This window comes from Phycodurus eques, chromosome 16 (genome assembly GCF_024500275.1).
Source record: "Phycodurus eques isolate BA_2022a chromosome 16, UOR_Pequ_1.1, whole genome shotgun sequence".
NCBI lineage: Eukaryota > Metazoa > Chordata > Actinopteri > Syngnathiformes > Syngnathidae > Phycodurus > Phycodurus eques.
The window spans coordinates 22,113,858-22,128,008 of NC_084540.1; the positions used below are offsets into that span (position 1 = coordinate 22,113,858).

Here is a 14,151-nt window from a genome sequence, read left to right on the forward strand (position 1 = left end):
CGAACCTAGAACCTCAGAAATCTGCTAACCACTTGTCCGCACAACAACAATAATGCGTTTCGTGTGAGCATCTGCTTGACATCTGTGTACGTACTGGAATTAATTGTATTGCTCATATTATCCTGAGCGGCCAGGTCTTCTTCTATGTGGCAGTAAGTTCTGGTTCCATGGTTGTATCATCACACTTTTTGCCATCACTGGTACCCCGAAATGTTTTTAAAATCCAAAGACAGTGCAAAACACACCATTTTTCACCCAAATAAAAGTGTGATGGCAATGAATTATCATAGAATTTTTAACGCGACAAAAGATGGGGACGCAAAGGATGATTTGGCCTATTTATTATTATGATTTCTAACTAATGGAAGACCCACTGACACCATACTGGATGTCATCCATTTTGCGACGCTCTCTGGAAACATCATTAGGAATGTTTGGTAGGTTTCTGCCAGGGGGGAAAAAAAGAGACACACCAAAAGGGGTGTGTTATTTATTTGCATAGAAAAACAAATACACACACACACACACACACACACACATTTGTAGGTAAGTATTTTGTTATCTTATTTTTGTATTCTATTTATACTTCACAAGTCTCGAGACTCGCTGGGCCAATCTGGGACTTTGGATATCGTATGTTGGTATGCCAAATAAATTCCTTGAAATCAATCAGGACTCTGATTAAATGAAACATTAGGTACAACTCCAAATTAGATAATATAGTTTCGCACTCAAGATTGTAAAGAGCAGAATTTTTTATATTCACTCTAATTCTGCTGTGCAAGCGTTACCTGAGCAACCGGTCGCTGCGTGGGGACCCCCAGCAGCTCACGCAGGTGATTTTGTGCGGGGTGCAGAGCGGCAGGCTCACTCTCCCTAAAATAAAAAAAATAAAAATAAAAAAACAAGAAGGGAACATTCCATGGTCATTCGTTTGACGTACGAAAGATCTGATTTCGGCGAGAATGTGGGCCATTACCAGTTAGTATCGCTTAGCAGGTTCATGACGTCGTCCAAAACGTCGGCATCGACAACGTCGTCGTAGGTCAGCAGCATCTCGTACATCAGGCTGGCCGTCGTCGTCCTTATCTAAAAAAGGAACCGTTCCACACCATCATTCCCACCGGTTGAAGGAAACTCGGGCTGGCCGATCAATACAATTGAGTTTAATGGTCAAGACGATCGATATTTTACGCTTTTTTTTACCTTTACTAATCCAGGAAAACATCATTAAGAGATTAAAATCTCTCTTAAAAGAGTGTTGTGGTCAGGACAGGCGACAACATATAAAACAGGTTTGACAGTACAAGCTACTGTCGCTTCCGTAGTTCAAAGTACGTCTCCGCTGACCTGCACTTCTTGTACTAACAACATGGCTGAGAACAGAGAGGACTACTTTGCCAAAGAACAGTCATGTCGCCTCGTTTGCTGGAAAAAAATGTAGAGTATTTCTATTATTTCTACGGTAGTTGAAACAAGTGGACCAAAACAGTTTCAAAACTTGTTTTGAATAATATAATTTTCTTTTTCGATAAGCAAATGGGAATAAAATCTATAAAAATCAGAAATCGGACCTTTTGTGAAGACAATCGGAGATTTCATATTTCAAAGCCATATTTCCCCGACCCTAAAGAAAACCATATTGTTCTTTCTTGGAAACGTACCACAAGGAAAGAATGGCAGATCAGCACCAGAAGCTGGTAGAGGATCTCCTTGCGGACTTCACCCGGGAACTGGATGAGGCCACAGTAGCTGGCAAACACGAACGAACAGAGGTCAGTACGGATGCCAGTTTTTTTGTTGTTGTTTTTGTGATGAGACACTCACACGGCGACACAGGCACGCAGCTTGTACACGTCCTTGGATCGCCTGACTACTTCGCACAGCGCCAGCAGGTCCACGCAGAACGGGTGACTTGGCGTCAACGAACAACGAACATTCATTAGCGGACGTTTCCACTCCCATTTGTGGCTCGCAAACACACAAAAAAGTGCCACTCACTTCTCTTCTGTGGTGAAGACGTCAAAGCAGCCGTTAGACAACAACTGGTTCAGCATCTTGAGGAAAGGGAGGGCGATCCTGAAAAGTATGTCAAAAAAGGCCATTTGATAACAGCTGTCAGTGGCAATAATCACAAACTATATGATTAAAAGTGGACGCATTCACATTCCCATGGAGAATACGCGAGGTTCGGTAAGGTAGCTGGCTTTTAAGACTATTCATCCATCCATCCATCCATCTTCTCAAGCACTGGTCCTCATCTTATGGTTGCGGGTGAGCTTTTTTTCTATTGGACAAGGCTACGGTCTGACAAAATGAAGCTCCATCCCTCACTTCAACATAGTTGCTTGGCTCCAAGATGCCACCAGATGGAGTCAAAACAATATTTGAATATTAGACCCATTTAAAAATATGTGAGTTTTCCAGCAAATAACGGCGGACAGGCTCCCTCCAAAATCTGCCAACAGGCGAATGCTAAACGGCGAATATGCAGCGTTCACTCAAGCAAAGTTGAGAAAGTGATTTATAGAAATGAAGTCTTTCATATTGATATTTATCCCATTGAGAAATCATTAACGTGATCTGTGTCTTCACTTCATAAATAGCAAAGAAGAGCTGCTGTTTGCACCTTGTGTTGCGCACATTTTCTCTCAGGATTCTTATCAATGCGTGCATAGCAAAGTGCTCCAGAGCGGCGCGGTCTTGTTGGATCCCACGCAAGTAGTCAAACAAAGATTGGGAGGAGGCCGTCACCTGATTGGACGAGAGCAGCAGGTCAGCAGTTAATAGACACCCACATATGGATCATGACATCATAACATGATTGACGTCCACTCTGCTGTAGCTTTGCGTCGTTATCGTCAGCACCAAAAATAAATGGCAAATTATTATTCAAATGATTACATTAATGGTAAATTATGAGCCTTACTTCCACAAATTGCATGTAAAAACAGTTACACACTTGTTGATTCCAATAAATCCTCTTTATAGGTCTCTAAATATATCCAGATCTACCCAAGGGCCTCTGCGGATGGACGCGTACTGGAAAGCTAGTCGATGCTTTGGCTCCATGAGTGTGTGCGTCTGTGTGTGTTTGTGAGTGCGTGCGTGAAGTGTGAGAACGCTGATGTTGGCCCGCATATTGATTCAGGCCTGGCTCGTTTTACAGGCGGCCCTACGCAAACATATCAATCCCGCGCGTCTCCGAGGATGTGCATCTGTGGAAAAAGTCGAGCTTCGGGAGCGAAAACGGACTCCACCGACACACTCGACTTCAATTCGACTGACCTCATCATCGGCGTGGTTGTTTTGCTTTTTGCCTCCCCGAAGACTAAAAGGGGGTGAATGAGTGTCACGTATAGGGGGGGGGGGGGGGGGGGGGGGGGGGGGGGGGAACTTGACTGATCCCAATGTTGTTAAGATTAAACTGAAATAGAAGTACTCCCAAAGGAGTGAAACCATATTATGATTACAGCGCAAACGTGTGGAGTTTGACTTTAGGACATGCAGGGCTCCCTCTTTTGGCTCATTTCAGACTTGCGTTCATACGCCCACAGGTACTTTTGTTTTTTTGTTTTTTTTCCAATGCACGTTTTTCCAAAACTCAATCCATACCTTAAAAAAAGCAAGCGTGGACCATATTCTAAAGCAAGAGATGGGACTGTAGTCAAAATTTGCTTTTGGAGTTTCCTGTTGTGCTCTTTGGGTCACCAATGTGGGCCTGTTCTAAAAATAGCTCACTAGTGATGGGACATTGAGATTTCGGAGGAAAGTTGAGAAAGTGACTGTTTGAAAATGTAAAAACTTAAAAAAGATGAATAGAAATAAAGTTTTGCATCCTGATATTTATCCGACTGAGAAATGATTAATGAGATCAGTGTCTTCACTTAATAATCACGTAATTTAAGGTAATTTGAGCAAATTTGTTGTTCCAGAAGTCTGTTTCAAACTAGTAGCTGTTCGCATGAAGCAGCTCTAAGTTTCAAAAAGACTGAGTGTAGTCAACAACAAGGTAAACAGATGGAACATAAATACAAAATCAAAAGTAAAAGTAAAATGATAATACATATATTAACATCATATTTTAAAAAACTGGTGTCTTCTCACTAATACTGTAAAAGTTTTGTTTTGGAAATGTTTCATCTTGGCCACAGTTTTCCAGAAAGTATGGTTTCAGACATAATTTGCAAGTGGACAAAAAGGCAGAAAAGGGTTTTAAAAATACCCGTGGGTCAACATGGCCTCTGTGATGTTTGGCAGACTGTTAACGGGGATGGAAAATGTTTCAATTTTTCTTCATGAGTCACACGCTCTTTTACAAACACTGAGCAATGCGAGAAGAGTGTGCGATCCGCTTACTGTGGATTGGGTCATCCCGCCCACAGACACAGTGAGGCCCAGCAAAGTTTGGTACTGGTACTCGGGGAGTCCGAGTAGCCGGGTGATATACGGGAACGCTTGGGATGGAGCTTTCCAGTTCAGACTGGCTTGGACTTCCCTGGAAAAAGGAGATCGATGCGTAAATGTGACATCACAAAGCACGTGACGGATGACGGTCAGCCGGCGCTCACGGCGGAAAGATGCTCAGCAGCTCCTCTCTGTGGGGGATCTGTGGAACTACGGCGTCGGCGTCGTGGAGCAGCTGCATGAAGACGGTGCCGGCGTGCGCTCTGTAGTGGTCGATCTTCTCCGCCGACTGGCGCGCCAGCCCGCACATCATGCGCTTTACCCTGAAAGGAAGGTGACAGACCAGAAACGTAACACACAACAAAAAGTCCATATGTTCTTATAATGCACCTCCATTAAAGGAGACACATACTGGAACAGAAAATTCACGTTTTGACTCATTCAGTGAAAAGACAACCCCTGAGCACCAGCCATTTTTGAAGATTTGGACCCATATTTCAAGGCCTACAGGATATTGTGTTCTAGGATTATGTACATCGCAAATATACAAAATTAAAGGATGGGCTCTCTTCTGTCAGCAGGAAAAAAAATCTCGACCCTAACCTTTTCCGTTATTTAGTTATGTGCAGTGAAACATAGGTAATCTTTTCATTTTTGGGTCGCTAATGAGCTTTTTTGTGAAAAGCAGCATTCATGCAACAGTAACTTCGATGCGTGTATTTCTTTTTCTTTTTCTCACACCTCAGTGTTTTCATGGTATAATCCAGCTAAAACAACATCGAGGAATGGCTTTTGATTGCAAACTAATCATGTATTTAGCTATATAATGTGCTGCGAGTGACGCGAACTCGCCGGAATTCACGTCAGTCATGACGCTTCGTGTTGTTTCCTGGCTGTTGACATGATCCTCCTCATACAAGTTCTCAGTTATACACATTTCTGGCACAAACACACACAATTGCGCTAACTACTACAATACATACTCCGCGAACACTATACATAAACCTGATCTCTTCGAGTGTAACAATGCTTCCATTTTTGGCCCGCAAACACTTTGTGGGCTGTGTGCACCCAATAAAGGCTGAGAGCGCTGCTTGTCGAATCTAAACTGATGCATCGCTGCCCTCTGCTTGCGGTTTTGGGTAGAAAACAAATGAAAGCCAACTTGAAAATCGTGTTGTTAGGCTTTACACTACAGCGCTAATGGAGCACTGTCGAATCAAAGTGAGATAGACATGGACTGACTGGTCTGGTAGAAGGATCTCTGGCGCTGTTCTGGTCACCAGGATGGTCACGTCCTTTAGACTCGTCATTGCTGCCTCCCTCACCCTGTGGGGAAAAACAAAGCAAAGTGAGAAAGTCATAGTAATAGAGAAAGTAAAGTTCGGTTTAAATTGAAATTTGAATCTTAAACAAATTCAAACGAACTGCGATTATAGGGAAAATGTCCTTTGTTTTCGTCTCTCTCAATTCTTTTCAAAACTAAGCTTTTTTTTTTGTTTTACGACAACAGTTGTTTGGGTACAACGTAATCGCCTAGAAATGACATCATCAGCCAGCAGCATTTTTTGTCTGTGGGCTTTCGACCTTTTCTAATCTCGCACCCAACAAATAACCTGTACTAGGAAAAAAAAAAAAAAGAATACTAAAATGAATAAAAACTCAACTAAAAATAAGCGTACAAAATAGCAAACCAGCTCTAAAAAATAAAACTGATTTTGAAAAACAAAAGTCAAATTGAAATAAAAACTCTAATGTAAAATCCAAAAACATTATTATCCTGGTCTACAACCACTCAACACAACATATATGAGTCACTTTTTGAATTAAACGTGTAGTGTAGGGCTGCAACTAATGATGATTTTAATTCATTAATCTGTTGAACATTTCTTCAATTAATAAATGAATCAGATATATTAAAAAAAACATTTTAAACAGCCGTCACTTTATTCAAAAACACGACATTATTTCAAATTGACAGTGCAGAACATGCACAGACATAAATTGATTATGAATTGAGTAAAAGCAGATGTTTGCAAATGTCTTCTTTTGATTAAATGCAAAGATAATCAGTGTGCTTTCATGGAGGATGATAGAAATCTGAAAATATTTATTGTTGGCAGGCTGAAATTCCGAGGCTTCGGAGAATTTTAAATTAAACGTCTCTAAACGTTTCCCCAATTTGACCATTAATCGTTTAACTATTGCACCTGGAATCGAGTGTTTACAATACTGTAATTTATTGCGATGCACCTGTAGTTCTTTAATTTCTAAACAGCAGGAGAAAGAATCCGCCCATCCCATGTCGCAAGAAGGACAAAGGACAAGCTCGGCGGCATTCCTGCTGAGGAGGTAAGCGTCACCTCGGGCTACTGCTAAAACAATCAAACCCGTCGTGTCTTGCGTATCTCAAGGTGGAGGGAAAAAGTGAGACACGACAAAAGGCCCTGAGGGAGGGGAACATTCTCAATACCTGAGGCAAAACACACACACACAAAAACACCAGGCGCGACTCACCAGGCGCCTACGTCCCCCCTGCTGTCCGTGGCGTAGTCGTCCATGCTGTCCAGAAGGACGGCGTACACGTCCGCTATGTTCTCCGAGCACAGAAACGACGCCGGGGGGCCGCCGGCACACACGCCCGCCTTCATACATACTCTGATTAGGGAAGATCATGAATATGGTCGCATCGTGTTAAGTCAACACTTTTCAAAGACTTATTCAAGCTTTTCCAATACCCTGCAGCTGGGCTCAACTACACATTAACATGAATGTATACACACTAGCCCCAAAACTTATAATAACAAATAAATGTTAGTTCAAAGTGGATTTCTATTTGTTGAATGGGTGTCTTCCGGATGGAAAAAACAATAAAAAGCAGCAAAGTTGTTTTCTGGATATTAACGAAAAATATTTGCCATTTCTAATGTTGTTGTTTTACCCCAGAATGTTTTTATTTAGATCAAACTATTTTGAGGAAATTTGAGTAGAAATATGCTTTTTAAAATGTATTTTGCTTGTTTCCCTTCCAGCTAAAAGATATGAAAACACAAAATTATATTTTTGCATTAACATCACTTCATTACTTAAGTCTTTTGCACATGTTCTTGTCTTTTTCAGTAAAAAGAAACCCACTCAACAAATACAACCCCAATTCCAATGAAGTTATATATATTTCTAATAACGCTTTTATGCAATTCTAAACATCTAAAAGGCAAACTATTCATTTTCAAGAAACTCAAAGCCTTAAAAAAATTCAAATTCAAGTACTCATGGGAGCCCTGTAAGGAAATGTGTTTTAAAAAAGGGGAAATTAATGAAAGAGATTACAATCTAATTCACGTGCGGAAAAAAGAAAGTAGGGTACAATTCGACTGACGTGTCGTTCAGGTCCTGCAGGTATTTTCAGTCAGGTGTTTATTTTGGCCTCAGTGAAGGTTGCACACGACAGAAAAAACAACAATGGAGCCACAGGAGGCCCTTTGAAAAACAAGCCCATGCAACAACAACAACAAAAATACGGAAAATAAAAAATCACAACCGTATAAAAGAAGAAAAAGGGAGTGCTCACTGAGCCAGCGCTCGGACGGCGTCCCTCCTGGCCTCCGGGAAATGCCTCTCGCGCAGACAGGCGCCGTGCATCTGGCCGAGGCCGTCGAGGATCTAAGTCCAAACGTAACGTCACGCTGATGCTGATACTGATGATGAGAACGTGAAGTGAAGCACACCTGCTTCAGTTTGCCGTGGATCATAAAGCCCGGCAGACAGCCGAGGGCGAGGGCAGAGCCGCAACGGGTGAGCATCTGTGGACTCTGCAGCTCGTCCATGTACTGACATACGAGCGCACCTAAACACACATACAGTACATTTGGATATTACATTTTACAGCTAGCGGTCAGCATTGCCTCTGGCTTGAGCAAGTGTTTATTTTAAGCAGAAAATTGGGGGGGGGGGGGGGGGGGAGAGTACACATATTTACTTTTTTTTTTTTTTTTTTGCAAAAAGTTGTAAATTTGTGAAATTTGTGAAACCCTGAACTGGTTGCCAGCCAATCGCAGGGCACATAGAAACAAACAACCATTCGCACTCACAGTCACGCCTACGGGCAATTTAGAGTCTCCAATTCATGCATGTTTTTGGGATGTGGGAGGAAACCGGAGTGCCCGGAGAGAAGCCACGCAGGCACGGGGAGAACATGCAAACTCCACACAGGCGGGGCCGGGGATTGAACCCGGGTCCTCCGAACTGTGAGGCTGACGCTCTTACCAGTCGTCCACCGTGCCGCCTATTGTAATATTTTGACTTTATTTTTCCTAAATTATTTTTCTTCCTTTTGTTATTCTCGCAAAATTCTGAGATTTTCCTTGCACTTTACAAATGTATTCTTAGGTTTTTGCTTTTTATGATTTTTTTTGTTTTTAGTTTTTTCTCAAAATAATATGACTCCATCCTAGTAAAATTATGACTTTTTTCCCTGGGAAAAAAAGAATTCTCATATTATGACTTTATTTTGATGAAAGGAAATTCTCAAAGTATTACTACTTTTTCATAAATGTACATAAACTCATGACAGCTTTATTCTGATGAGCAAATTTTTTAATGAGAATAAAGGAATAAAATTGCTTCCCCCCCCCCACTTAAAATATTGAAGTTTACGCTTGTAAAATTAAACCTTTTCTCAAAGCACTATGGCATTAATCTTGATTCAATATTACAACTTTTACAAGCAAGTCGCAGCCCTAAAACCTTTTTTTCCCTCCTCCTCAAAAACGGAGCTAGTGGAGGAAAAAGAACTCACTCTGCTTCTCCGAGTCAGCCTGGTCGGGCTGGGCCTGGTAGAACTCCTCGCACAAGGCAGACAAGGCACATAATACAGCAGCCTGCAGGCACACGCGCGCACGCACACACACACACACAAAAATAAACCTGTCAATTTGAATAGGACACGCTCACATCAGATGAATAAAATGGTAATTATCGCATACGGTACACAATCAAAGCTGAGCGTTATATCATGTTGCGGATTTCACGCGTACTCAAATAAATTACCATGATGCCGTCTTTCACACCGCTGGAGACCAGATGAAGCGTCTTGATGGTGTCGTCAATAAGCCCCTGCCAGCCGGCTGAAACACACAACAACAACATCACGCGTGCTCCAGTATTTAACGGTCCCAGGCCATCAGAATCAATTTTTGTACATATTGTTTTATGCATAAAATCAGTCAAAATGACTCTATGACATGAAGATGAGTAAAGCTTATTTCCACGTGCCTTATTAATGATAGGCAGAAGAGACCAACTGGAATAGCTTGAAAAAGACATTCTGGGCACTTGCAACCCAAATTATCTTGCAAACCCGATAGGTCATCACAGATGGTAAAAATAAAAAGCAAAAATTGATGGAAGGGGACCTTTAATTGGTATGCAAACAAAATGACTCACTGATGACCGGGTCGCTCTTGAATGGCATTTTGGACAGGGAAAGCTTTTCGATAAGTCTGCACACTGCAATAAAAAAAAAAAAGACACTCGTGTCAAATTGCAGCATTGGTGAAGTTCCAAGTATAGTAGTAGTTGTTTTTTTTTTGTTTTTTTTTAAGAGTGACTCACTGGCTGGCCTCATCAGCTCTCCACCATAACCCCTTGAACAACATCAAAACAATATTTATTTTGGGGAATCGCGATCATCAAAAAGTTTAATTCTCTCTGACAGCCTACCTGTACCGTTTCTTGTCTTGTAGCTGAAAGTCAGTCACACGCGGTATTCAGCAAAAACTATGAAACACTGTTTATTCAAAGCAGGGCGCGCGTTACCTTCTGATGAATGCCCTTCAATGCCTCCACACACTCTGAGGGAATGATGTCCACTGTGGTTCTATTGGACCATTTGAAAGAACCAAGGTATAGATTTAAGAAGAAGATGACAGAATTTGCTTTCGTCGCAAACACGACAAATGGACAGCGGAACCTTCAAAGCTTGTTCAACCGGAGCCGCGATTATCGTGATGTACACGTTCAAGACCCAACTGCAATCAGTGAAAAGTTGCGACATTTTTATGTTTTGGGATGAAAAGTATAAAGTACCATATAGTATTGTACTTTTTATACATGTGTGTGTTTGTGCCAGAAATGTGTATAACTGAGAACTTGTATGAGGAGGATCATGTCAACTACCGTATTGACACAATTAAATAAAAGGTAAAGAATAAAACCAATTTTGCCACATTTTATTTATTGTTATTTATGTAATGGACATTGTGCTGTTCCTTCTGGTGTGCGCGCCTTAACTGTACACTGTTAAAACCCATAAAAAAAGATCATTTAAAAAAACATGAACGAACAACGATGAACCACGCGATAGCGGGAGGACACGCACACACTCATTTCAAAAGTTTTTTCCCTCGAAAATAATGTATAGCGAATCACCAAAATGTCCCCATCATAAAATCTTTATGTAACAGTTCAGTACTATTTTTCAGACTATGTCGGTTAAATTCGTTTAACTTTGTAAGTTTCACTGTACTTCAATATTATGTTTATGGAAAGCCACAGTACAGCGCTATCTCCCCCGATTGTTGTCGTTGTTGTTATTGTTGTGTTTTCAACATTTACCTGCCTGTGTGCAAGCCCAGCTTGTAGAGCGCGTACGTCACCTCCGCACACGCCAAGATGGCTCCGTGGCGTCCTTGAAGGTCGGAAGCCACGGCCATGTTCAACAGCTGTGGCAGAACTGCGGCAAAACACACAAGAAAGTGTTTGTTTTCAATACCAATTGTACGGTTTCAGTCAAAAATGTGAGTCTTGAAGAATTAAGCCACCCTGGAAGGCTCCACCGTCAATTAAAAGAAACGCCTACGGTAACATGGTTTACCCGAAGTCGCCGTGTAATCAGGTGCTTGAGGCGTCAGGTTGTGGAGGGCTTTGGAGGTGAGTTCTCGAATCGCACTGAAAAAGCACATTGGACAAATCGTGATAATATGATTTGTGATTTCACGAGAATTATTTCTTGGAAAAAACTTGATGAAAAAAAGTAGGAATATGAGAATCAAGTCGTAATATTTCCATTTTTAATTTAGAAATAGTCATTGCATTTTGAGGAAAAAAAGAAAAAGTTACGAGAATAAAGTCTGAGTTTACAAAAAAAAAAAGTTACTTACTGGTAAATAATATAAGTCACAATATTACAAGAATGAAATTGTAATATATTAATAATTTAAGTCAGAATATTATGAGAATATTTCTTAGATATGATTAAAAAAGTCATAATGGTACTCACAAAAGAAAAAACTACAATACTGTAGTACGAGAAGAAAGATTAAATACTACGAGAAAAAGATGTGGCGTTACACGAGAATAACGTCATATTTTTTTAATCTTGGATTTTTTTAATATTAGTCCAAAAAAAGTTGCAATATTACAAAAATAACGCAAATGAAATGTTTAACTGGTACAGGTGGATTTTTTGTTTTTTAGTTGTGATAGCTTGAGGAACAAGTTGTAATAATTACAGGAATAAAGTCGTGATTCAAAAAAACATTTTAAAGTTGGAATTTTACAAGAAGATTTTTAGGGGGGGGAAAAAAAAAAATCACAAAAAAGAAGAAAATTCACATTACTTGGATAAAGTAATATGTTGTGTCACCAAAATAATACAATTATCATGAGTATTATAACAAGGAAATAATCGTAATGTTATGATACATATATCTTATTTTTATAAAGTCATCATATTAGGAGAATAAAGTCATAAAGAAAGTTGTAATAAAATGAGATCTTTTAAGGTCGTAATGCTACTCGAAAAAGACAAAAAAAATCATCTTACGAGAATAAAGAGGGATGATTTTTTTTCTGCCAAAAAACTGCAATATTAGAAAATAACATCACTTACCCATCCCAGTGGTTGACCTTCTTGGTTACCAAGTGGTCAATCAGGGCTTGAGTGTACTCAGGAAAACTAGCAATGTAAACACTGGAAGAAAAAAAGGCATAAAAACAATGACAAATTGAAAATCTGGAAAAAAAGAAATGGGGAGCTTTGAACCTGAACACAGCAGTCATACCAACTGGCGGTGTGTCTGCATTGGACACTGTTTTTATTTTATTAGTATTTTTTGTTTCTTTGTTTTTAAAAGGTTTTGAAGCGTTTGTTTCCACTTTATTTATTTATTTAATTGTTTTTAACATTGAGTTATATAAATATATTTGCTTTTTTTTTTTTTTTTTTTTTTTTTTCTCTTCTTCCCCTTTGCTTTGCTTTTAAAAGGAATGCCTTGCACCCTCTGCATTTGAGTGCCCTGTCTGGGCCTGGTAGTGACAATTCCTTACCTGGTGTTCAGATAGCAGTGGTTGCGAATCCCCACAGCATGATAGTCCGCTGCGGTTGCAATGTCAATGCCGTGAGGAAATGTCCCCTGTGGACAATTAAACAAGACTTTTGCTTTTTTTACTAATGCTGTGTGGAGTCATTGAAATGCAAAAAAACTGGACGTAAGTGATTGATAGCTCAGTGACGGTTGGGAAATGTGGTTAGTGTTCACCGCTGCCCTGAAGCTATACTGGAAGGCTTTCACTAGTATTGCAAGTTGACGCAAGAAGACTTGGGGGGGAATAAAAAAAAAAAAAATTCAGAGTTAAGCTACAATACCGAGTAATAGGCAATAGTGTATCACGAACCTGTCTGCCGACATTCTCCTGGAAAGCAGCCTGGGACAAAGTGAAAAATACAAAATCTGTCAATAAAAATGACATAAAAATACGTAACGCAGGATGTTAGGAGGGACTTACAGAGGCGGCTTTGCGGCAGCTCACATCTCGGTCGAACACGGTTGTGACCAACAAAGAGCTGCAGAGGAAAGTCAAGGAAATACATCCAGAATTTCAGAACTTTATTTGGTACACCTTCACAATCTAATGACTTCCATATACAAGAGTAGTATGAGAAATGTTGCTTTACAAAGATAATAAACCTCAAACTAACAAAGCTATCTATCCATGTGTTATGATAGCTCAATAGCTGATGCTAAAACTAGTTAGCTATCATTGTGAAATAAAGCACAAAAACCCTAGCTGACTGAATATATGAATTCATTTTTTTCTGTCTTTATTTCTGTCTGTCTATCTAGTTTTCTATTTATCGATTTAGCTATTCTGTTATCTAGTTGATGCTAAAACGTGTTGATGCTGAAGCTATCTTATGCTAAAGCTAGCTTAAGTATCTTGCTAGTGAAATTAAAAACAAAATGGCCAGCTTGATAACTCAATATAGTTTGTCTTTTATTTTATAGATTTGTACATTTTTTTATATAGATATACTGATATACAAAATATCTTATTCGCTCGTTAGCTGATGCTAAAGCCAGTCTCACTATGAAATAAACAAAACTTTGCTAGCTTGTTGACCAAATATGAAGCTACTAAAAAGGATATATATATATATATAAATAAACACACACACAGACTGCTGTTCACTAATAAGCTTGCTAGTTGATGCTAAAACCTAAGGCTACTGAAATAAAAAATGCTCACTAAATTGAATTTGATCTACTGTATCTTATTAGCGTTGTGAAATATAGCAATCTATATCTATAGCTATCTATCCATTCGACTATACTGATACTAACTGATGCCAATTCAAAGTGATGAGCATGACCGTCATGAAAACACGTCCCTCCATATTCACGTACTACTGCTCCTACTACTCATGTGTGTCTTTGGGGGGAGCGTGCTGAGATAAACTACTAC

The 14,151-nt window shown here is 39.9% G+C and overlaps 1 protein-coding gene across 1 annotated transcript in view; it reads right to left on the reverse strand.

Moving 5' to 3' along the window:
* Positions 1–324: 324 nt before the first annotated feature.
* The window catches only part of tbcd (tubulin folding cofactor D), a 28,152-nt gene continuing 14,325 nt past the window's right edge, over positions 325–14,151 (reverse strand). Inside the window, exons 15-39 of the mRNA XM_061700169.1 lie at positions 13,195–13,252; positions 13,084–13,113; positions 12,736–12,821; positions 12,299–12,379; positions 11,282–11,355; positions 11,023–11,140; positions 10,225–10,285; positions 10,129–10,151; positions 10,021–10,052; positions 9,853–9,915; positions 9,457–9,533; positions 9,206–9,287; positions 8,136–8,254; positions 7,979–8,070; positions 6,925–7,065; positions 5,653–5,736; positions 4,572–4,730; positions 4,360–4,498; positions 2,630–2,754; positions 2,002–2,079; positions 1,828–1,914; positions 1,665–1,752; positions 980–1,089; positions 792–876; positions 325–445 (exon numbers count right to left, since the gene is read on the reverse strand). Of these exons, the coding sequence (XP_061556153.1) occupies positions 425–445; positions 792–876; positions 980–1,089; positions 1,665–1,752; positions 1,828–1,914; positions 2,002–2,079; positions 2,630–2,754; positions 4,360–4,498; positions 4,572–4,730; positions 5,653–5,736; positions 6,925–7,065; positions 7,979–8,070; positions 8,136–8,254; positions 9,206–9,287; positions 9,457–9,533; positions 9,853–9,915; positions 10,021–10,052; positions 10,129–10,151; positions 10,225–10,285; positions 11,023–11,140; positions 11,282–11,355; positions 12,299–12,379; positions 12,736–12,821; positions 13,084–13,113; positions 13,195–13,252 (2,113 nt within the window). The 3' untranslated portion in view covers positions 325–424. The remainder of the gene's footprint in view (positions 446–791; positions 877–979; positions 1,090–1,664; positions 1,753–1,827; positions 1,915–2,001; positions 2,080–2,629; positions 2,755–4,359; positions 4,499–4,571; positions 4,731–5,652; positions 5,737–6,924; positions 7,066–7,978; positions 8,071–8,135; positions 8,255–9,205; positions 9,288–9,456; positions 9,534–9,852; positions 9,916–10,020; positions 10,053–10,128; positions 10,152–10,224; positions 10,286–11,022; positions 11,141–11,281; positions 11,356–12,298; positions 12,380–12,735; positions 12,822–13,083; positions 13,114–13,194; positions 13,253–14,151) is intronic.